This window comes from Rhipicephalus microplus, chromosome 8 (genome assembly GCF_043290135.1).
Source record: "Rhipicephalus microplus isolate Deutch F79 chromosome 8, USDA_Rmic, whole genome shotgun sequence".
NCBI lineage: Eukaryota > Metazoa > Arthropoda > Arachnida > Ixodida > Ixodidae > Rhipicephalus > Rhipicephalus microplus.
The window spans coordinates 102,199,710-102,224,763 of record NC_134707.1 but is presented as its reverse complement, the minus strand read 5'-3'; the positions used below and the strand labels follow the sequence as shown (position 1 = coordinate 102,224,763).

The following is a 25,054-nucleotide window of genomic DNA, read 5'->3' as shown; positions in this document are numbered from 1 at the left end:
CGTATCCTGCACACACAACCGCTTTGTTGAACAGATTATTTTTGTCACTAATTTGACGAGTTGCTACAATAATTTTGGTATAAAAATACTTCTCACCCGTGAACTTAGAGGGATGAATTCTGTCATTAGGTGATTGTGTTCTGCCGCAAAGTCATGCGTTTTCACTGTTAGTTCTCTGCTAACTAGTGTCGGGAAAATTGTTTCAATTTCGCCCCATCCGGTGCCTATGAATTGGTGACCTGCCAGTTTGGCAAGGCCATGCATTTTCTGGAGCAAAAGAACGTCCGGTTTACTGCTGTGCCTAATATATTGTTGGAGAAGGTAAGTTTTGGTCCCGTATCCTCTACACTTCCGTTGCCAGATTTTTAATACTTCAAGTGACGTTTGACGGAGGGATAAAACTAGTTTATCACAGAATAGCAATCGGTGTGGCCGCGGTTGGAGTTTTGAGGAGTGCAGTTGTTGTGGCTGCAAAATGGCTTCTGCAGGTACGATAGGCGGTGTTGTCTTTGTGCTATTTTTACATCGTTCCATTGTTTCGATTCCGGTAACGAGTGCTATAATATCCCTGGAGGCATTCCTCGTAGCCTCGGCTAATGATTGGATCCTGGCTAGTATTTCTTCTACCTTTCTCTAGATAGTATATAACCTTTGCTGTTCGGTGAGATCCTGCCAGGAGACTTGCGATTGCATGATCTTTTAACTTTTGGTCTTCCGTTTTAGCGTGAGGTGGGGTCGTTACCTCCATGCAATTCTCACCTATTGAAGTTCGCTATTTGTTACCGTGGTAGGAGTGTACCATTTGAGTTTCTGGTTCTACACTCTCACGAAAGTTTTTCAACTTTGGCATCCAACCGTGCTCTCATCTCTCTCATTTGGGTATTTTCTGCTTTGAGCTTACCGAGTTTCTTGTTAGTGTGTTGAACTGCCTTCCCCTTCTCAGGTGGTCGTGACGTGCGTACTTTGTCTGCCCAGGTCACCATGTATGGTAAATCCTAAGGCTATGATCCAAACTAAAACCGCGACTTAGCAAGGGTGGAGCTTCTAGAGGGGAAACCCGTCCCTCATCGTCCCCTTGATCTCGACCTCGAGCGGAATTTTTTTCTTGCTGGAGGAGTCGCCTGTGTCTGGTTTTCTTGTATCTCTGTGCACTGTATTTGCTTCACGACGAAAGGCTGATTGTACTTGGTTTTGCAGTTTGTCTGCGGTGGCGTGATCGTTGCCGCGAATCCGGCTTTTGAGTTTGCACGTGTGGTCTCTGTGTGGATTGAAGACACTGCGACCAGGGAACAGTCTATCCGTCGGGTACGAGCGCACATCGCTCCTGCGCCGATCTTGTTACACTGTGTGAATAGAGCACACAGCGTGTGATGACCCCGGCGTAGCACACGGTAATCGGGAACCTGTTTCCGCTCAAGAGCACTTTAACAGTCGTGGTGTTTCCCAGCCTATTTGCAGTGAAGACCATGGGGTTTCTAGCCGTAACAAGCTATGATATAATATTCGCTGGCGTTTCCTTCAGATAAATCCCTCTGAAAACTTCCTCAGATGTATCCGCAGGCGCTGTCTCGTGCGCAGCCACTTAGTGTACCTTGCCTCTGGTAATAAGGGTTGCAGCGCGAGAACGAATGTGCTAGAAGAAACAGACGAAAGTCGAGGCACGGAAAGCAAAGAGGACAACAGGAGCGCTGTGCCTTTCCGTGCCTCGACTTTCGTCGGTTTCTTCTAGCACATTCGTGCTCGCGCTGCAGCCCTCATTACCATAAATTCAAACCAACTAGCCCAAATAGCCATTCTTCTTCTTGCCTCTGGTGTTGATCTGCTCGTTTTATCTGTACTAGTCAGCCCGATCAGGATCAGGAATGCTCACCACTAAGATGTCCTGAATCTTGTTGGGATAGGTGACGTCGTACTGTCTGTCCTCGAACGATATGTCAGCTGCTTCGTAGATGCAACTGCTGTTTTCTGTTGGGCTGATCTGAGCTACCCATAGTCCTTTTCTGAGTCTAAACACCCCTTACAGTCATCAGCAGGTAGCCAAGCAGCCTGTTTCTCTTCTCGATTCGGCCGAGCAGTATATCATGAGTTTTGGTTTGCGTCTTGCCCGTTATCCACGCTTTAGCGTTGGTGCCATCTCCTTTGCCATCAACATCGCATTCCTTGTATTCGCCTCGACTGCGTCGCCTTTTGACAGTGCGCCATTCCTTTTTATCTGCCGATTCATCATGCACTTCGTAATTTTCTTCTTTTAAATTCCTATTGTTCGCCTCGACGTCATCGCAAGGCGCTCCTACTGCCGGCGAGACCAGCTCCATAGCGTCTAGTGCCGCCTTGTGCATTGAGAAGCCCGTTCGCGCCTCTTCGTGCTGCACCACGAGCAAGAAAGAGGCCATAAAATAGTGAAAAAACGTCAACTCATCTGAATGTTGGCATGCACTGATTCCTGGTAATGAGGTGGTTTTGTTGAGATTCAATTTATGTGGTTGCGTGGTGATTGTCGCTGCCAACGCATTCGTAGACGCAGGAGCCCACTTGAAGTGCGTCCGTACCTTTCGGCTACCACAGGGTCTCTCTAAATCCGTGTGTGCTGCATTCGTATAGGTCCACTGCTACATTTGTATACCGCAACTTTTCGATGCGGCAGCATTGAAGAACTCGTTTTGCGAAAATTCCTGCGTTGGAATTGGCGTCGTCGGCGTTGTGAGCAAAAAATAATCTTATGCCTTACCGCCAGATTGAGAATAATGCAAACAAAAGAATTGAAAAAATTTCCCGATCAGAATGGGCACCGACCAGGGTTGTTTGAGTCCCAGTGGTGATCGAAGCTGGCATATGCATGGCAAGCGGATGTTCTGCCACACGGCCACACGTCTGCAGTGATCTAGCTTGAATATTTTACGACCACGCGCGTACTGCATACATGCTTCACCATGCTACAAAAATATTGCAGTAATAATGCGTAGTACAAGCGTTCATTGCCAGGGCGTGTCATAACGTGAGATTATCATAATGGCTTAATGATTTTAAGCTGCTAAACTACTACAATAGGCACTCACACCGCTGCACATATACCCTTAACGCCACAAACATGGGCGCATAGCTTGGAAGAAGTGTTTCATGCACTGATTGAAGTACGCACTAGGAACAACATATCGCGATAGCGCTGAACTCTTAAAGGCGAAGATTTGAGGTTCCCTATTTTTCGCAAATAATTTTAAAGTTATCTTGCCACAATACCCTGTTAAAGCAACGTAAATGTTTCGGTATCCTATCTTAAGCTTCAACACGTGCATTTCAATTTCTGTATTCTGGAGCCCTTTTCCAAGTACCTTGGCCCATCCCCTGATGTGTTACCAGCACAGCAGCGCAGAGACCGAGGAATTTTGTTTGCGGCAGACAGCGGACTTCACATTGCACACCATGACATAAACGTGCCATGGAGAACGCGATTCATTCACAAACATATTTGATGCGTTTTTTTAAAGCTGCAATGGACAAAAATGGTGCAAGAGGCATGAAACATTTACTACTCCATTGAAGAAGGTTTTTTTATTTTTTTATTGCATCCGTAAAGGTTCTGGAATATTTAGCGCTAGCAAATGATATAATTGACTGAACTATTGCTGAATGCAGTCAGCAAGCTATTCGACAACGTCCTCGCATTTAACGTGATGCTATACACGCCGCTATATATTACGGAGCATTTTCCCGGGTACCTCAGCCTATCGCTTGCAGTGTGACCAGCACAGCATCGCCGGGGCAGATGAGCACTGTTTGCTGCAGGCAACGAACTGCACTCTGCAACCCAAGAAATAAATACGTCATGCAGGACGCTAGTCATAGACAAAAATATTGAGTGCGTTTTTTTAGTTGCATAGGACAAAAATGATGCAATAAGTATGAAACATTAGTACTCATTTGAAGAAGGTTTTTTTATTTTTTAGTTCATACTTTAAAGACTGAGAATCTGCAGCGCCAGAAAAACTTATCATCGGGCAAAGTAAAGCCGAATTTAGCCAGCAACTTCTTCGACAACGTCTTTGTAAGTCGCGTGAGGGGATACGTGCCGTCAAGAGGAAAGAAACCCAGTTCCGTACATGTTTCCAAAGAGTCGAAATCCACATCATAGGCAGCCAGAACAAAGTTTAGGTCAAAGTTAGACTGCTTTGCAACACATGCCTGAAAAAGAAAGAAAAAGCATGTCTTGTGTCACAAAAACGGGAAAAAGACTTAGAAAAAAACATTCAAAAAGGAATAAAGAGAACATTGACATGTTCGAAGATTGCGTTGATCTCTACTCCGAAGCCTAAACTCGCTTGCAACGAAGCGGAAAGCGTAACAACGTATTGTAGAGAGTGTCTATTGCAATATCCCTTACTGGGTAAATTCCACAAGCATTTCACGTTGATACTCACGGTACCTTATTGCAGTAAAACAGATGCCGCGCGGGAATACTCACAAGAAAATATTCAGAAGCTACAAGACCCTAAAATGAACACTTTGTTCATGGGTCGTTCTGTGTTCTTCTGCGTGATGCTGTGCTAAAAGTGCTCGTGTTGTTCGGCTGCGAAGCTCCTTACATGAAGCCCATACAGTCCCAGTGGAGATAAATGCAGAAAGTAAAGACGGCGCACCAGTCTGAGCGCTGGACTGTTGCGCTTGTTTTTCAACTCAGATGATAGCTCAGGCAAATTTGCTCGCGTCCACGTTGTGTGAGGGTGCTGCTACAATAGGACAAAGAGAAGTTCGTGGAACCACAGACAACGAGAAACCCATGTGGCCTATTGGGTTCGTGCTGGGGAAAAATCTCCAAGAAGGAGGCTGGCGCCCACAGCAGAAGCGCGGGTGACAGCAAAAGCGGAACCTTGAGAAGTTGAACAGTCACCCTAAAGTCTCACTTAGGCTAGCGGGCCGCAGCGACGCAGTTTTCGGCCGCATGGTACGGGAAAACATGTGATTGTGGGAGGTGGTTTGGTGTAGGCAGGTGCTCCGGCACTGGTGCGTCCGACTCAAAAAAGCCCTCAGCTAGGTTGGGGAAGCCTTGAGCATAGCATCTCGCAGGAAGCTTAAGCCAAGGAGCCGCAGGGTGGTAAGCGAGACAAGGCCTCTCGCGAAACTCCAGATCAAGTGATGAGAACCGCTGAGCACTACTGAGGCTTCGGTACACGTAGAAGTTAGGGCGACGGCAACCTCCTCTACCTCAATGTAGCAGGTTATGTGGACAGTGATGGCTATCACACTCGGCTTCGCGGGCAGCCGCAAGGAGGGCAACGTGATGATGATGCCAAATGCGCTGCCGGGCGAGGTGTAACTAGCCGCGTAGACAAAAATGGCGGATGGGTGGTAATATTTCTTACGAATTAAGGCCATAAGCCTTGACGTTGGCCGTGTGCAAGCCCGGTAGCCTGTACCTGGGTAGCGGATTTACGTAAACAACTGCCACAGGGGCGTGCGGTAGTGAAAATTTGTTCGGTCAATAACAGAGGTGTTATTGTGGTCAATGGAGGACCAATCGACAAACGAAAAAGGCGTTGTCATGAGAGCTGCCATCAGCTTCAACCAAACCGCGCCTTTGTATACCTCTAGGTGAAGAGGCGTTTAGTTGACGCGTTGGAGGATATCCTAAGGGCAGTCTTGTGTGACCAATGGGTATGAGCACGTCGATCATGTCTCGTTCAGATTTTAGATAAGCGTAGGCAAGCTGGAGATGAAACTTCAATTAACTGAAGCGTCAATTTGGCTCAGCAGATCGCGATCACGCATGCCCGCTTACCACGCTCCAACGCAAGCTAACAAGCTAGTCCGCTCAACCCAAACTGAAAGCTCGTCGATGGTGTACGTTCCAACGATTGCATTGGTAGACCAACCCCAACTCATGGAGATGCGAGACGATGGGAACGGGTTCGAGCTGGAGAAGGCCACAAAAGGGGGGTGAGGTTTCTTGTGGCGGGCCCTTTGGTCGATGAAGAGAACGACTGATTATGCCACCGAGCCGGAGACACTGGCCGCCTTCACATGGGGCACACTGGGAGGTCTGCTCAATGGTGCTGTCGCAACCTCACGTGACCAAAAAAGTAGTTATCCGGAAACACAGCTTGTTTTAGACTAGAGATGCTTTCTACCATTTTGGAAAACCAGTAGAGAATGGGTTTCCAAACAAAGAAATTAACAATACTGCACCTTAGGATGCATCACCACAGCCGAGAGAGTATGATGAAGGATCGCCGACAATGAGCTCGGCGGTATCTTCTGTAAGAATGAAGAGACCATATTTTAGGAGTTGAGCCCGGGAATGAGGCCCGCCAGTTAAGTGAGAATAGCCGAATGAGAGCCCTGAAGAAAGGGCTTATGAGATCGTGACTCTGGAGAGCCTTCGCGTCTGAGAAATTGAATGAGTTGTGGTGGTCTTGCATTATGAGGCTAGGGCAGAAAGCGAGCACAGTGTAGGGAAGGAGGCTCATGGTGTCTGTGTGAGTTTGCAAGCAAGCAAGAATGACGTGTTGCTTAAGCGTTACGCCGGGGACGAAGTGACGAAGCACTGTCTGCTTGTGTTGTGGTGAAGTATATAGCAGGTGAAATCACATGCAGGTAAGGGTAGCTTTGGTCACAGCGGCGCGGCGTAATGCCACGTGGTGGTGCTTCCGGTCGCGGAAGCTCGCTGACTGCTAGAAATCATCCCATAATTATTTGGTAGACGCTTCCAGTCTCTCCACAGCGTACTTCATTTCAATGGGCAGTCAGGAGACGCACTGCGGTGAAGAGGTGGGGTTCGAAGTCACACTGTAGCTAGGCTTGAGTAGGCTTACCTCAGCACTTGGCACTGTTAAGAATTCTGAAGTCTTTCCTTCGCCACCGCCTAAATTGTTAAGCATGAAATCGGTGCCAAAATAGCTTGAAATATTCACTACAGCTCTGCCCACTCCTGCGAAAATAGTCGGGGTATGGCCTCCAGAATCAGCCTGAAAGCTAAAGGTTTCCGTAGTCAAGGTGAGGTGCGGTGACAGTAAGAAACACCTCCTACTGCCCCATAGGGGTCAATAGAAGCGCCGAAGGCCATCCTTAAGAGTTCCCAGTGGAAAATGGAGTGCCAGCCCAGGCTTTGTGCGTTGCGGTTCCTGCGAATGAATGTGTGTACAGTGGGTATTCCTTTGGAAAATATTTTGGTAGTGGTGCATTGCTGGACATTCACTGCGGGAATATTTCAATGCTGGCAGAATGAGGCATCATTTTTCGAAGAAAAATAACAGTGAATTGAAAGCTCGTTCTTGCATATTCTCTATAGTGGATCTGTATAGCAGCATTCAGTGCAAAGTTGCCTGGCTGTTTCAATACCTCGCCTCTTTCACAAGGCCGTCAATGTACAACATAGTAAGCGCCGTATGATTAACCATATTCCATATTTTAACTTTTGTAGAGCTCGGTACACGCAATTGCAGTATGTGGTGTTTGCCAAGATAGCTGTGCGAAACTCGCTTGCGAAAATATTTATGACGAGCAAAAGTATCTCCTAGAAAAAAACAAGAGGTTAGTCTACCTGGTTTAGTGTTAGAACAAGACCGATGCATTGACTCGGATAACAGAAAACGTTCGTGATTATTGGTGTCCGTTTTATGTATCTTCACCTTTGCCTCCTTTGTACACCTATTGTTTTAATGGTAAATCTGAATTTGCTACCTTTCATATTTCCTCAGAACAAGAGCCGAAAAAGCACTTCACAAACTTTTGGTGCGCACGTGTTGGTTCGCCAGGTAAATGCACATGTTGAGCGACTGCACACGGGCAGGAGAAACAACTTCACACCTACAATGCGGAATCTGAGGACTTGCGTAGTGTGCTGTTGGCGTGTTTGTGAAATTCCAAACTAATTGCGTAATAATAATAATGCCTAATTGTCGATACCTTCTGCCCATGTACATATCACGCAACCTTTGTGCTCGCAATAATGGAAATGACGTGAATATAATTACCTAGAATCCGAATTGCGTGAAGACAATATCTCTCCTGCACATATGTAGTTGATAAAAACTTGGAGCATTCATTAGTATACGATAGAGTAAAGTAGGAAGAACCCTTACGGAAACGCCATACATGGCCCATATATAAGTTACATGTGGCCACATATAAGCATATGTGGCAGCATATGCGGCCACATATAAGCATATATGGCAGAATATGTGGACACATATAAGCATATATGGCAGCATATGTGGCCACATTTAAGCATATATGGCAGCATATGTGGCCACATATAAGCATAGATGGATGTATATCTGGTGGAGACAGTTCATGTATGAGGTTATATACGGCCATATATGACGCGGTTGGCCCATATAAGGAGTCAAATTGGGCCAAATAAGGCACAGCCACACCATATATAACATATCAAGTGGATCCTTTTATGTTGAAGTGCTCCCTTGTTTGGTATGAACTACGTATATATTTAGCACCGTGATCACACTATTATGCGGATTGTAATATATAACAATTTGTACACAAAGCTGGCCTGCTTATTTTTTATAACAATAGGGGTATTAATTATATTTGTTGTTTCTGCCATGAAAAAAAATCGAAATTTCAGGTCAGCTTTGTGTACGTGATAGTTGCGACTCAGTTGAATGCATAAATTCATGCATTTGTGTAATTTAACTTGTACATTTTACATGGCATTTAGGTTTGAAACAATAAGTTGCAATTAATACGACGTAAATAATGTATAAAAGTGCAGACATGTCTTACGAAGAAGGAATCGTGTAAAGTCACAAAACGTATTGAAGCTTCCGAACCTCGCTATTATTATAGAGCAATCCTATATAGTACTATGTAAACACAAAATGCATGCAACTTATATTGTTCACATTAATGCATTGTTTAAAGTGGCACCAAGAAATAGTAATTTCAATGCACTTTCAGCTTCCACATCGGTGGACAAAATTTCTGATTATTTGAAAGTTTTGATGGGTATGTGCTCCCTTCATATAAAAGATTTCAATTAATCCTGTTGAGCCCTCATCTGCGATTGCATTCAGCAGCCATTTACTATAATTGCATGTGCAGTGCAATGTTTAAGGGAGTATTTTCAAAAACAAAAAAGAACTTACGTGAATGCAACTTGCAGGCACTATTATGATTACATTCAAGATGGAAGTTGTACTAATTTATTGCAAAAATACATCTTGCGTTTCCTTTGGCTACGTATAATGTTCCTGGCTGTGCACATAGTAAATTTATCGAAAATTTTATGATTGCACTAGTGAACAATTAATTTGGTGTAATGTTTGCAAGCGTGAAATAAATCTCACGTTATAGACATGTACGTTAGGAAAGGTGCAACTGACTCACACGTGATACATAATTAATGGACCATATAATGAAATGCTGAAGCTTTATAGCAACATTTAACGTAGGCTGCCGAATTCACAAAACTTCTAATTTGTGTAGGTGTGTCATTACTTGGTCGAGGTCACTAATGCGCACGTGCCATCATCAGGATTAGCCAAAATATTGCCTTGCGACTACAAGTAGTATGACACATTTTTTGCGGGCTGGCGTGATACCTAAGCCAAACTCTACATTATGTAAACAGCCCCTTGCTGTGCAGGCGCGTAACGATTCAAACAGCTTGCGAACATATATTTTCAACACCAACACGATAGTGCACTTGATTATAAGATATGTATACCGGCTGGTACATACCCACCAAACTGCGCAATTGCACACTCGCGTATAGAGATTCATGGGCACCCGGACACTAGCATTTCATTCAATGTGGCCAGATATTTTCGGCCATGTCAGAATGATATGAGTGTATTATTATTATTACTATTATTATTATTATTATTATTATTGTTGTTGTTGTTGTTGTTGTTGTTGTTGTTGTATCTCGCAAAACATCCAACGTTTCAATTCCATATGCTGTCAATACTGTGTCGTTATGTAAGTTTTATGAGATCAGTTATCTTGGTGTTCTTTTTGATAGCATGCTGAATTTTTTATACTTGCATTAAATGTGCTGCCATGCGAGGCCTTCATTCTCTTCCTGTTGGCTCAACATCTCTCGAGAATCTGGTTATCCTACAGCCTTCTACAAATTGTACACCGCGATATGTCGTGCTCAACTTGAGTACATATGCATATCTGATTTGGAAAGGCCTTGCTAAATAAAGCAGTAGCGCCACTGAGTGAGTCCAGAAAAATTTCATAAGCATTTTCCCCCATCGTTTCACTAGAATCCTTTCAACACTGCTGGAATATTATATTTGCCATCAGTTAACGGCCGGCAAAATTGCACTGAGCTGTTATTTCTTTACAAGCTAGTTCAGGGTGAGATATTCTGCCCTTCTCGGTTGTAATCATTTTCAAACTTTGCGTACGTTATCGAGAGAAAATCGACCGTTGGTTGTACGTTCCAGCTTCTTTCAACACTCTAACCTTTACAGAATACCGAGTCTCTCTAAAGTCAACTTTCTTGATTCGTTATGTTTTTCATAGTCTACAGTCATTTTTTGTCAGTGAGGGCTGCCCTGTCCTAACGTAGGTTTGCAAATGCACAGATTCTTCCCTTTTCCGTCTTTCAGGAAGCCTTCGGCACGGTTGTGTATATTCCACATTATTTTGCAGTCCCATTTCATGAATATCTACTCTTTTATTTGTTGTTCTCTTTGTGCGTTGATTTTTTCGACTGCTCATTTTTGCTCTTTTCATTGATTTGCTTTTCTATGGACAGTCTGTAATGTATTGTTAATTTTTTTTATTTTCGCGCGTGCCAGCACGAAAAACCCAGTTGTTGTTCTTGGATACGTTAAAAATGATTGATTGATTATTGGTGTAATGAATAATATTATTATCATTATAAATCCTTGCATAATAAGATGAAATTGTGGCTGAAACGCGTCTTCGTAGCCAGCGTACACGACGCAGTGATTTCAGCTCCACCATGGAATGCCTGTCTCAAAGGTCCTGCACGTGCAGCTTTTGTGGCCCGCGGGAGGAAGTTGAAGTTCATTGTCCGAAAAAACTCGACTGCCTGCAAGGTTGCAAGGGGTGCGCACAGTAAAAAAAATACAAAAAGGGCGCCCGTCGGATGAGTGGAAAATTCGGAGAAAGTTGTTCGAAGGAGCGCACGTAGGCACCGTGCAGCCCTGCCGTGGCTTACACCAGTCTGTCGACAGAGCAGGAAAGAGAGTGCCGCGGCCCATTTCATGTAACGACGAAGAAAATAGTTTACACAAACATTCAGTCGTATTGTAATAACATTGCGTCAATAATAGTTAAAAAATGAAACGTCGTTCGCCTAAAAGCTCAGGAAAATTTAGTTCTAGTTAAAAGTGCGTAAACCATTGATCTCAAGGAGTAATGTAATGTTTATTGTGATGTTCATTGTCAAGCCTGCATGCACTGTATTCATCCGCGCCATTGTTGCTTTTTTGCTCGCCGGAGTCATGGGTGTCATGCTGATCGAGTTTGTTACTTTTCATTTCTTTTGCTCTTATTTCGTGTTTAACTACTGCTCCAATTTACACAAGATAATCGCGCATCTCTCAGGAATCGACTTCTCTGTACGTGGCGAAATTGTGGACAAACGTTGAAGTGTTTTTACGTGCGAGTGCGTCTATACGCTGCTGGATTGGCGATCGTCAACTTTTCGTGCGAGAAAAAAATGGATACCCATGCTTGCGGGCAAGCGTTCCTTCAAAACTTCTTCCTAAAGCAGTACGAATGGACGTGGTGGCTTTAAGGTGTGAATAGGTTATCAGGATTAACAGGCTCCTTGAAAGACAAGTCTTGGTTAAATGTTAAGGTAAGTTCATCATTTTCATTACCTTCGCACGTTGTTCATAAATATTATGATAACTCGAAATAATAGCACATTGCTTGCTTGCTGAGTAAATAACTTCATGCTAATCGTGATTACGTCATTAGGCCGTTTTGTTTAAACGATACGAAAACACTTTCTTTTTTTTCACTTGATCCAGACAGTGCTCTATTTATTCGAAAATTCCACGCCAGGAAAATGTTGGTTTCGTGCCATTGTACTTTTCATAAACGTATTGATGTAAATATACTTGTGTTGTATTTTTCTCATTTTAACGCTTGAGGAAAAACCAAGAATAAATTACAACTTGCGCAATTACAAATAAAAAAGAGTTGCATATCTCCAACTTCAAGTGTGTCGTGAGATTTATGAGCCCACGTTTGAATTTGTCTGGCGTTTGAATTTATCTTTCTTCGTCTACGTTCCACTTGTTTTTATATTTACGTGTGTTTTGATAAGGACACGAAGTTAAAATTTTGTTGCTAGTTTGATTCTTCAAAACAGGGTGCTATGTCACGGATATAAATGGAAAAACTTAAGAATAGCCCGTAATTTTGTTTCCGCCATCTACAATCAGGGTGATATAAGTGTAAATTTGACTGGAATGCGTACATCACAGGCGACATTATCGTTACTGATGTCGCAACATCGCGTGGTTATCTTGAGGAACTGCGCATACCCGCATACAAAGTTACCCAAAATAATGTGATGTCACGTTTTAATCCGTGAGCGCTGTAGATAGTTTTACGCAAGCCGACAAATTAACTGGTGTGATGCACTAGGGCTTGCTACTGTGTGAAAAAAACTGGGGGACCGTTAAGCTCCGTTTTTCAAAGTTGAACGTAATAGCAGTATCGATCCTGTTCTTGTGCGTAATTCAATCACTTAGTGTGTACTCTTTATTGCATGATGCTACTTGAACAATTTTAATTGTGGAATAGTACTGTGTAATTGAGAAGGTTGAAAGTGTCTCAATGAAGGTTTCGCACACGGCTGCATTTTGTGTAAAAAGGGGGTAACATAGTTTAAAGAACGAAAAATATTATGTAATTACTAAGTTGCGCAAAAAAAATTGAATTACAAAAGGAACACACCTAGACGCATCACACACTGACAACTGAAACATTGTTGGAAAAAACAGACATACGTATATATGCAATTACGAGAACACGTGCAGTGAAAGAAAAGGATTAGATGAGCAGACAGATTGTATAAATGATGCGCTTCCAGGAAAGCTACCTCAGTAGCAAGCAACATAAGAGAGAGTTTCGTCACACGTGAATCCCCACCTTTGTTTATGAAATACGCCTCTATGATTTCCCGCGCTATACCGTGTCACGGAATCTAGCTTTACCTACCGTATTTCAAACAAGGGCGCGCAGCCACACTCTCTACAATATGATGATTGGTTAGAGAATGGTTGTTCCTTTAGAGAAGCTTTGTGATCTACAATTATATAAATGAATTCTAAATAATACTTCCCACACGACAGCGCAGTGCCTTCCACCACACGATGTCCACACTGTGAAAGAAATTGATGAGATGTCTCCTCATCTAATCATTTTTTTCCACCTCACGTGTTCTCGTAACCGCATACATATGTCTGTTTTCTCCAATAAAGTTTCAGTTGTCAGTGTGCGCTGTGTCCAGGTGTCTTCCTTTCGCACTTCAAATTTTTTCGCGTAACTAAGTTAAGATGAAGTACCAACTCGCCCAGCAGAACGTGCTTTTCAATATAATGTGTGTAAAATGTTTTAAAACTTTATGCATCCACTACGCAGTCGTGAGGGAATACGTGCAGTAACGTGTGTGCCTTTTGTAATGGTTGGCTGTCTTTAGACCGCGAAGTCACGTTGGTAATAACGTGTTGTGATGCCCGATGACGATGCACGCTAGTATCATGCAATATAGCTGCGATAATAAATGTTTTGTTGTGAAACCTGTATGCAGGATACATTTATTTGTTAAGCATGACAGTTATTTTTCTTGCATTTACAACAAGAGGAAGTTATTCATGCTTTATTTCCACGCAGATGCATAGCTGTGTTGTAGAGCACTTGCATGTCATGCAAATTGCCTGCATGATTTCCATCATCACTCAAACCCGAAAATTTATAATATATGTTTTATTTGCATTCTCCCAATTTTCTATCATTGACAAGACGATTTTTCACGGAGAGCCACCGATGCCTACGCCGGAATTTCTGCAGAATAATCTCTTTACCACTGTTACGTTAACGATGCATTATTGGCAGAATGCAAAGTGGATTACGTTTACAAAGTGCATTTTTATTTAGTGTCCCGTTGGCAAGAAGTATTGCTAAATGCCTCCGTTCACACGCGCGCAGAGACCTATGGACACCACTTTTAGCAGTCGTTCTATAGGCCATTAGTCGCAATACTTGTACATAACAAGCTTGCATACAAATTCCTTTTGACTGAACTCCTTAGAAGTTGATTATCAACTCATTTAAGTTATTAAATGCACACGCAGTTCATACGGTCAACAGTAAGTCAATCTTTCGTTTTGACTGACTATGGCCGCTCCAATGACACGCGAGAAAAGTTTTAAACAAACACACTGTGAAAAATATCTTTATGAAACTCAAATTGGGTTCTTTTATGCTATTTATTTTTGTCAAGTCGGAATCAATAACGCGGAATATTTACTTGCACCGTACTATGTCTCAGACCGTGTTGACCATAGGTTCAAGATAAGAAAAATCGCATGCAAGACTGACGTGTTTCAAAATGATTTTTTACCAAAGAATTACAAGATGGATTCCACTGCCTTCCAGCATTGCTTCTAAACTCTCAAATGTTTGTTTTATTTCATGTTAGAATTAGTGCGTTGCATTTTTGGGTATGTCACATTTTTCGATTTATGTATGAAATTCTCTTGCAGATTGTGATTCAAGCGACTACGATTATTTGTTTGGCTGACTATGTATTTTTTGTATTTTACTTTTTGTAAATGCTGCCCCCCAGTAATGCCAATTAGTGCTGTGGGTAATGAAATAAATGGATAAATAAAAAGTGTCAATAAGTAAGCAATAAATTTAAGCACAAAAAGTGTATCTCTTCAGGAAAAGTGGACAACAGTGACATGTGCCCGCCACAAACTTTAAATATGAAGCCAAGTTACATTTTTAGCAATTAGTTATTGAGAATAACTCGAGATATAATGAGGATAACTTAATTAAACAAGAATGTTCAGGAGGTATGTACTGCCTTTATTTTGGAGATGATGGTGACTGCATGCAGACCTTTCAACAAACAGCTATATTTCTAGCTGAAGAGTGATTTGAGCAGCTATATTTTTTGCCTTCGACACAAGCTGAACTAATATAGATTAATCATCTGAACAGCTTTATATAAAGGTATCTATATAGGGCTATATATGAAAGCATCCATACAAGACCTTATATAGATGCTTTTATATATAGCCATATATGGTCATATACAGCAACACCCGTATATGGGTATATAAGGCCCATATATGGCTATATCAGGAATAGGGCATATCAGGTTATATAGGGCCCATATATGGGGATTCCATATAAGGCCAGATATGCCCAATTCCTGATGTAGCCATATATGGGGATTTTTATACAAGTCCATATATAAGATTTTTGTAAGGGAAATTACGAGCACTTGTACAATGTTTTTACGTTGATGCGGCCACGGCGCAACGTTCTTGGCGCAGCTCGTCCAAGTATACCGCCACTAAGACTACAGACTCCCTACATTCGTGTCTAGTAAACAAAAACATACATTCAAATAGAGGTTACGCCGATTAAAACACCACAGTTATGACAATGAAGTGTAGATACTAGTGTGAATTTTGATTAAATTCGTGTGTAATCTTCCACGCAGAAGTCTTTCTGATACAGTCTAAGCGAAATTGTGCTATCACATTTAAATTCAAAAACACGCATATTGAATACACACAACACAATATGATATTCGCTTTCATTGGTTTTCTCATGAAACGCGGTCCAGCCCTGTGCAAAACAAGGCAATGTAATATGGTTAATATTATTGCGCTTGACACGAACCCATATGTGCCTGAGGTATGATTATTGCAAACTGTCGTTCATCTTTTTATGATTACGACGACACATTTGTTCACGGTAAAACATTAGGTGCTATGACGTATATAATTTGGAAAATGAAAATGAGCTCGTTTTTTAAGCACTCGCACAAGTATGACTACAAAGTGTGGATACTATTGCGTATTTTGATCATTTTCATGTGTAATCTTCCACGCAGAAGTCTTTGTTATGCGGTCTCAGCGAGACAGTGCTATCACATATGAATTTATTGAAATGAAATAAGCTCGTACTTTTTAAACGCGAAAACTCATGTATTCAATAGAGTCGACAAGAAATATTTGCTTTCATTTGTGTTTTATCGTGGAATGGAAGCGACCGCCAGATGAACACGGAGTGCAGACACGCATTTTGCATCGGCTCCGCAGGTTTCGAGTGATTCACAGCGTTAAATCTAAGTATTGGCGGACGCCTATTGGCAGAGAAGGAAGTGGAAGTTCCAAGAAACCCCGTAATACCGCTTTCAAGTAGGTGGCTGGTTAATTTTCGGCACATCGATCACTTTTGTTAACGCCGCCAAACGCACGACACCGTTGTCTCCTGCTGCTGTGCGAGATGCACTTGGCCTGGCCCACCGACGATGGCGACTTGAGTCCCTCTAAGGCGACGTCTTCTCGGGTGATTGCCACAGTATGGCTACGATGAGCGTGGACGACGAGGATACCACGCAACAAGAGTATGAGAGTGAAGCCCACCGAGTGAAGCCCACCGCGCGTTGTAAACACGAGAGGAGGATCCAACTAATAAACCACAATCCATGAAGCCAAGGACCAACAAATGCACTTCTCAAGCGAGAACGTGGTCAGTAATAGGTGGAGGAAGAGGCAGAGAGCAAGAGAAATTGTGGCTACGAGCAGGATGCCTGTCTGCCAAAAGAAGAGTACAAGATAAGTGTGCGCCCACGTGACAGCTTCAAGGTCACTGACTACGGGATCAATTGTCTAGAATGCTGCATCGCCAACGTCGCCGAAATACCCAGGAAGCAATCGGAAGGAGACGCGGTGTGTGCCGGCTATAAACAGAGCATTCGAGTGATTAGCACGCCATCGAAGGAGCGCACTGAAAAATACAGAAATATCACTTAACTGCAGATTGTGGACAAGGAATGCGAAGCCAACGTGTACGAGTCAGCTCCGGAAGATCTAAGAGGTGATCCGATGAGTAACGCAGGACGTGTCTCCAAAAGAGATAGTGGAAATTTTAGTAATTCTGAGAAATACGACAGTCCCTATGGCCAAGAAGTTGGGAAGCACCACGAACGTCATCGTGCTTTTTGATGGGCATCGCGTTTTATGTTATGTGAGATACGGAAGAGCACTGGCCAAGTGCTCACTGTACCACAAAAAAATAGATTTGTGCTACCAATGTGGACGCCTTGGTCACGGAGATAACATCTTCCCGAGGCCGAATCGCAGATTATGCAGAAAATGTGAGGCTGAGAACTCACCGCAAGATAACGGGTGGGAAGTGAAGTGTCAGCTGTGCGGCAAAGACAACCCGACAGCGCATCGCTATTGCAAATTCAGATACAAAGTACCATACCTGGTGAAACGACGCTGTTGGGAACGAGCCCCACGAGAGGAAGAAGAAGCAATGTGCTAAGAGACGGAAGCAAAGTCACTGCACAGGCAACGATGGGACGACTCGAGTCAACGTTCGGAACATCGGACGCGGGACTCATCTGGACCGGAAGCCATCGCCAAGCTTCAAGCACAAGACAAAAGCCGCTCTACGTCCACTACCACCACATCTAAGTCGAGATCCAGATCGAGGTCCAGATTGAGGTCCAGACCCAGGGCCAGCATTACCACGTCTCTCCCAGAACAGGGTAAAGGAGGATTCAAAGCCCAAAAGGACCGATCGGCGTACATGGCACCGCGGTACTTTTTCCAGGTGAACTTGGCTGGTGTGGCTTCCGGGGTGCGCGTGGAGGCAGAGGCTGCTCTTCGAAGTAGGGTTAAGGCACGAGAACAAATGGGTGCAGATCATGCAGAGAAATGTTACATTTATGAATGACATTAGAAATTTAGGGAAGAAAATGACCTTCTGAAAAGCGGGGGGGGAGGGTTATACGCAACGATTAAACCTTAAAAGTTATAACAGAGAAAAAAGGCACAGCAATGAATGATGAGGTTATAGCCCTCTTTCCCATTAAACGTAAACTTGAATACGTTGCGTTTAAAAGCGGGGCAAAGAAACCAAAAGCAGTGACGACGCCACAAGAAGAACGGGAAAAATTCGCGAAAAAGTTGAAAGCCAAAATAGAACATATTTAAAAGCAAACTGCAAACTAAGCTCGAACAACAAGAAGTTAGATTTGAGGTAAACATAGAGGCAGAAATCAAGGCATATTGTAGAAAGTGCAGCAAGTGTTGGCTCATTTCGACGCCATGCTAGCAATATGGAGATCGTAGACAAGTGACAGAGGCCCAGGGAAGACATCTTTTAGACCGTAGGCTAGGACCTCGGTGCCTACAGAGGGGTCGGAGAGCCTGTAAACACCACCATAGACAGACAAAATAGCTAAACGGTTTGGCAATTGATTGTTGAGGATATAATTTCAAACGATACATTTTGCAGCAACACGTTTAAGACACCATCACCTCGGATGTTCTGTTGCTGCATGAAACTCACGGGTGGGCCAATTTGTAGGGATACAAGTCATTCGGCAGTGCCAATGGGAAGACATAACAACGTTGGTTATGCGAAATCACGCGGTGGTGCAACACGACATGAAAATTAAGGCAATAAATCACATTCTCCTCAAATTCATACTCATGCGGAAAACTGAGGTCAGTTTTTCACAATAAATATTTACAGAAGTTCTAAATGCAGACAACACTAATTCTGCACGTTGTTTTCCAAAATTCTTGCTATAACGGGCAACCGAGGGGTAGTGATTAGAGGCAATACTTACGCCCGCAAGGTGCATTGGGACACAGGATCGAAACTCGGAAAGGCAGGAACTTGCGGTTGGACGCGAAGGAGGAGGGCCAGACGCTTTCGACCAATCCATCGATTTCTACGAGTACAGATACTAGCATTTGCGTGGATATCACGCCAAATTTGACGTTTGCCTAAAACATACTCGACACGCAGTGGCCCAACACGCTACGTGACTTGGGACACGATCATTTATACTTAAAATAATGGTGAAGGCAGGTACACGGAAGAAAAAAGGCAGAAAACTTAGACTTGTCGACTGGGACAAGTTCAGGAACATGAGAGAAGAGCCCGACGAAATGATACAGAGTATTCAGGAAAAGACCGAAAAGTGAAAAGGACACGTGGAGGCAGCTACGCAAACGTTGCTACCAGAAGCGCAGTTAGAGTCTGTAGATAATGAGCTTCTCCACAAGTGGATAGCTAAGAAAGTGTTACAATGGAGGTTGAAAAAAATTGGCAGATCCCACGTATAGTGAGAATCGATGATATGCGAAGAATAAAGGAGAAATGTTGATATGTCACTTTAAAGTCAGCACAACGTTAAGAGGTGGATTTAAATGATGCCGTACATGAGTTCCGTGATGATAGTCAGGTTTGGATGTTTCATTTACTTCGTCATCTATTCACGTCACGTGATATCAAATGTAGTACAGGTGGAGCCAGCGAAACGAACGCGAGCACGCTATAAACGTGGTATGCTGACATGTTCTTACATAACACGCGTGCCAGAACTATGATGTTTACACCAGTCATACATTTCGTCATCTATTGATGTCACGTAACACCATATTTGGTTTATGTGGAGCTAGCGAACCGGCCGCGAGCGTATCATGAAGTGCCCAATATACCCCTACGTAGCATCGACGTACGCACCCGCTGGGCACAGCGACGCTACCTTAGCGAAACACGAGTACTCTACAGTCTGACACCAGGCGCAACCAGCGTCCGTCGACGCGGCCTGTCAGCAACCGGTGCGAAAAGCGACATGCTGAATTTCGTGCGGATGCGTTACCCAGACAACACTGCGTCTCTCTCTTTTTGTGACGTAGGTACGCTGGACACGTTGAAACGCACATGCGTTAAAGCAACGCAGCGTGGCGCGCGCCTGCGAGGAGGAGGAGAAAAACACTATTCATCCCAAGAGGGAAAGGTGCGGTGGTGGAGCGTCAGAGAAGCCTACCCAGCGTAGGTCTCCGCTACCCTCTTGGCTCAATCCAAGATCTGGTCCTGGACCTCGGGCGCCAAGCTGCACATAGCAGCCTCCCAACTGCTCCATACTAATAATATGTAGAGAATTAGGTGGTGGGTTTCGAGTACACCCCCACATGTTATGGACTAGCCCAGGTCACCACATTTTATCGGCTACCCGAATTACCTTAACCTCGCTCACCAATGCTAAATACAAAATTCCCCAAAACATTGACAAACAATTACTCATACCGCTTACGAGTAAATCGCAGGGCCGGCTCCTTGCGGGGCAACGCTAGCATGACGCAACGAAATGAATGCTGGCATACACGCGCACCGCGTCAGGTAGAAATATTATGGCACCTTCACTGTGGCGTGTAGTCATGTTCTCACATGACACGAATCGCAACATTATCTTGTTTGCATCAGCCACATACCTTATTCATTCACTGATGTCACAAAATTCCAAATTTGGCATATGTGAAGCTAGCGAAGCGGCCACGAGCACATTATCAGTGTGGCATGTAGTCATGTTGCGACATAACACTCATGTCATTATTGTCATCTTTTCATATGTCATTTACTTAATTCGTCCATTTGAATCACGTATTAGCGAGTTTGGTACTTCCTAAACTAGCGAAATGGCCGAGAGCGCATCATGAGCTTAGCATGTAGTCAAGTTGTTACATGACACGCATCTCATGATTATCATGTTTGCACCAGTACCATGCTTTCGTCGGCCATTCACGTACAGTAATACCAACTGATGTATATATGACGCAAGCGAAACGGCCGCGAGGGCATCATGAGCGTGGCATGTAGTCGTGTTGTTCCAAGATAGGCATGTCATGATTTTCATGTTAGTTTCTCGCTTGCATTCACCATGCAATCATGTCATACCATAGTAGTTTGGCATTTTATGTGAACGAAACTACCGCAAGAGCAGCAGGACCATGAAATGAAAATCATGACATTCGTGACACATATGTCATGACTTTCATGTTATAACTAGTCAAATACGTTCTCCATACAGTCATGGTATGCCATACCAAGTTTGGTGCCGATACCTTTATTGAAGCGGCCAGGAGAGCTAAAGTCGTTGGCGGCTAGATAGATAGATAGATAGATAGATAGATAGATAGATAGATATATAGATAGATAGATAGATAGATAGATAGATAGATTAGATAGATAGATAGATAGATAGATAGATAGATAGATAGATAGATAGATAGATAGATAGATAGATAGATAGATAGATAGATAAGCGTAAAGTCGCCGAAGTTCGCTTAGAAATGCTTCACAATTAGAAAAAAACGCAACCTGACTCTTCGTAGAAGAATAGGTAAATTGAATAAAGGGATATAGAGCAATACGCCCAGCAGCTGTGCAGACAACAGTGGTAGGAAAAATGGCATGACATGGACAACTAGATAAGAATCATGAAAACGTGGGACATCCTTAGACCTTTGTTAAACCCGGACGGGAGCAAGTTGACCTTAAAGCACAATATAATCAGTAATACAAACGTATCAAGGTAAATCACAAGATTTTCTCATGAAATTAAGAAAACATACATCTTTCAAGCGCTTCCCGCTCCAAACCTTGATTACAAGGGATGGTATATGATGGTTTAGACAACGAGATCAGTGAGGGAGAAGTGAGGGACACAACGCAAAAACTCAATACTAAGTCAGCACCTGTACTAGATGGCATAGCTAATAAAACGCTAGGCGATTTGGATGATGAGTCCAAAGCGAAGGTAAATGAATGCATTAAGAAATCATGTAAGGCAGAACAGATTCCACAACACTGAAAGACGGCGAAAATCATGTTTACGTCCAAGAAAGGTAAACGACTGCAAGTAGCGAATTTGAGACCCATATCTTTCACATATTTCGTGGGGAAACTCATGGAGCACGTAATTCTGGAGGGGGTAAATACCTATCTCGGGGACCGGGACGCACTCCAACTCACAATGATAGGATTCAAAAGGAACCTCTCAACGCAAGACGCATTGCTACAGTTAAAATGTCAGATTATAGATGATCTGGGAACATCGACAAAGGCCATTCTATTGTTAGACCTCAAGAAGTCATTGGATAGTGTAACACAAGCAACAATGCAAAAAAGGGTAAACGATTATAACTGGTACAACAGACGTACAATTACGTGAGTAATTTCCTGACGGGAAGGAAGGCAAAGATTATGATAGGGGGCCTAGTTTCGGAGGAAATTGAGATGGTTAGTGCAGCTACGCCAAAGGCTTGGTATTATTGCCTATGTTACTCAATCTGGCTCTAGTTTGACTGCTGACTAAGCTCAAAGCAATTGAATAACTCAATCATACAAAAATTGGCAGATCGCACGTACAGTTGCAATGCATGCTATGCGAAGCACGAAAGAGAAATGCTGATGTGTCCCTTTAATATCAGCACAACGTCACGACGTGGAGTTAAATGATGCCATACACGAATTTCGGTCATGGTTATCATATTTGAATATGTCGTTTACCTTCGCCGTCTATTCACGTAACATGATACCAAATTTGGTATAAGTAGAGCTAGCAAAACGGCCGCGAACATGCTATTAGCGTGGTATCACGCGTGTCATGATTATCACGTTTGCACCAGGCATTTATATCATCATCCATAGACGTCACGTAACACCGAGGTAGGTATATGTGGAGCGAGCAAAACTGCCGTGAGCTCATCCTAAATGGCCCAAAATACTTCAATGTAGCGTTGAGGCACGCGCACGCTGGCCCAGCGACGCTACGTTAGCAATCGATGGTAAAACTTTATTTCGTCAGAAAGCAGCTGCGGATAATTACGTGTTAGATGGCCATGAACCCAAGGTTGGCGGCAACTTGTGTGGTCCACTCCACGACCCTTAACTGGACTGGGTCTGAGCTGGTCAAGACGGCCTCTCGGTGCTCAAGAGAGGAGTCACGCATAATATCCACCGGTGGTGGCATGTGATCATATGTTGCCACAACCTGACACCATTTGCATTGCGGCTTCATCTCCTCCAGGTACAATTGGTTCAACACGTAAGGGTTGGGGAAAGATCGTGTCTGCTGTTTTCTCCAGACGCATTCCTGCGCCTTAGTCAACCACTTGTTCGGAGCGGAGAAAACCTCCGCTCTAGTTTATAATGATTCGTAATGTCATGAAAGGACTCCTGCCCATCTCTCGCGGACCTCCCCGGAACTCGTGGCTCACCTACCCGGCTGACGAAACCTCGAGCATTGAGGTGAGCCGTCTCGTTCCCAGGGTTCCCAGAGTGTGCTGGTACATAGACAATTTCTATTTCTCTAATTTCTCGTCCCGTTGCCCCTCGCAGAAATCGTGCGGCAGTCGCCAATATTCTGCCCCTCGCCAGATTTTCGATGGCTGTCTTTGAATCACTGAGAATCAGGTCCGACTGCGAATTAGTTATAGCTAGCGCTATGGCCGCTTTTTCTGCAGTTTGTAAAGAGTGGGTTTTGACCGATTCAGAGGCGGCCAAGCGTCCCGCCTGTCCACCGCCACAATCACAAAAGCATCTTTGCTTATATTCAGCAACATCTGTAGAGACTGCCACTTTGTACTCGCCGTACTCAACGTGTAAAGCTCTGGCTCTTGCCTGCCTGCCTGCGCTGCTTATGGTGAATGAGGTGGATATTTTTGGGAAAGGTTTTATGTACAGGGCCTTATGTAACTCTCGCTGCACCTGAACTTTAGTGTCCCCAGTGGGAGCCTCTGCTCCAATGCCAATCCTTTCCAATATAATCCTGCCCGATTTGGTTGTCGAAAGCCTAGCGTGCTGCATCACCAGATGCGCCTCCCATAACTCATCCAGAGTGTTGTGTACCCCTAGCTTTAACAGCCTTTCTGGAGGCGCGTTGTAAGGCAGCCCAAGCGCTGCCTTGTAAGCTTGCCGATCATAGCCTCGACCTTGCCTTTTAGATGCGGAAGCATCTTATACTCGCGCCTTGTAGTGCGCCGTCCGCGCCATCCGCACCACTTCTCGAACATTCGACAGCTGACGCGCGCGCATGCGCCGTCGCGCCGTCGCCCACCATCTGTGCCGCGCGCGCTTCTCCTTCGAGAACATTCGACAGCTGACAGTGCATGCGCCGTCGCGCCGTCGCCATCTGTGCCGCGCGCGCGCTTCTCCTTCGAGACCATTCGACAGCTGACAGCGCATGCGCCGTCGCGCTGTATATATACGTCGACGAGGCCGTGCAAGATTACAGAAAACAACAACCGCAACATCGACCGTTCATGCTAGTTGGCGACTTCAACGTCGACGTCATCAAGGACGATTGGATAGTCGAATACATGGCGTCGCGACACTCGCTGAAACGCGCAACGCACGACGACTGCAAACACCACCAGCCGACCACCATTCGCGGAACCTGCATCGACCACGTCTTTGCAAATTTCGACCTACGACCGATGCAACCAGATCCACTCACTCTTTACTTTACCGACCACAAAGCCATCGTCCTCAAAGTTCGTCGCAATAAATTAAACACCGCCCTTTCGCATACGTGCCGTACGTGTTCACTCATTTAACACCCCATTTCACAACCACGTTAACCAATTTAGCCATCGACCCAAGTAAGTCGCAATTTAACACCCGTTAACCAATTACATGCTTCCGCATCCTCCTCAGTGTTCCCCCGAGGGAAGCTGCGGGCAATTTTTTTTCTGCAGCATCCAACTTCATATAAGTTGTCACGAAAGTAATCCTGCTGAGCACAAACGCCTGTACCAGCTTACAGAATTCTTTTTCTTTAACCCCACATTTACGGTTAGCAATTCTTCTGATAAGCCTGACAGTAGCATTAACTGTGCTCTTAAGTTTTTCAAGGGCCACCCTATTCTTCCTGTTAGTTTGCAGATATAGACCAAGAATCCTATTCATTTGAGCTTCAGCTACCGGCCTACCCCCTACCTTTACCTCTAAAGGCGGTGGCGGAATATAGTGTCTTGCATGTAGCCCTCTG

At 44.0% G+C, this 25,054-nt stretch overlaps 1 protein-coding gene across 1 annotated transcript in view; it reads right to left on the bottom strand.

The window, feature by feature from the left end:
- Positions 1 to 3,612: 3,612 nt before the first annotated feature.
- LOC142768693 (uncharacterized) overlaps positions 3,613 to 25,054 on the bottom strand; it is a 58,448-nt gene continuing 37,006 nt past the window's right edge. The window contains exon 5 of the mRNA XM_075870704.1: positions 3,613 to 4,179. Coding sequence (XP_075726819.1) covers positions 3,946 to 4,179 — 234 coding nt within the window. The 3' untranslated portion in view covers positions 3,613 to 3,945. The remainder of the gene's footprint in view (positions 4,180 to 25,054) is intronic.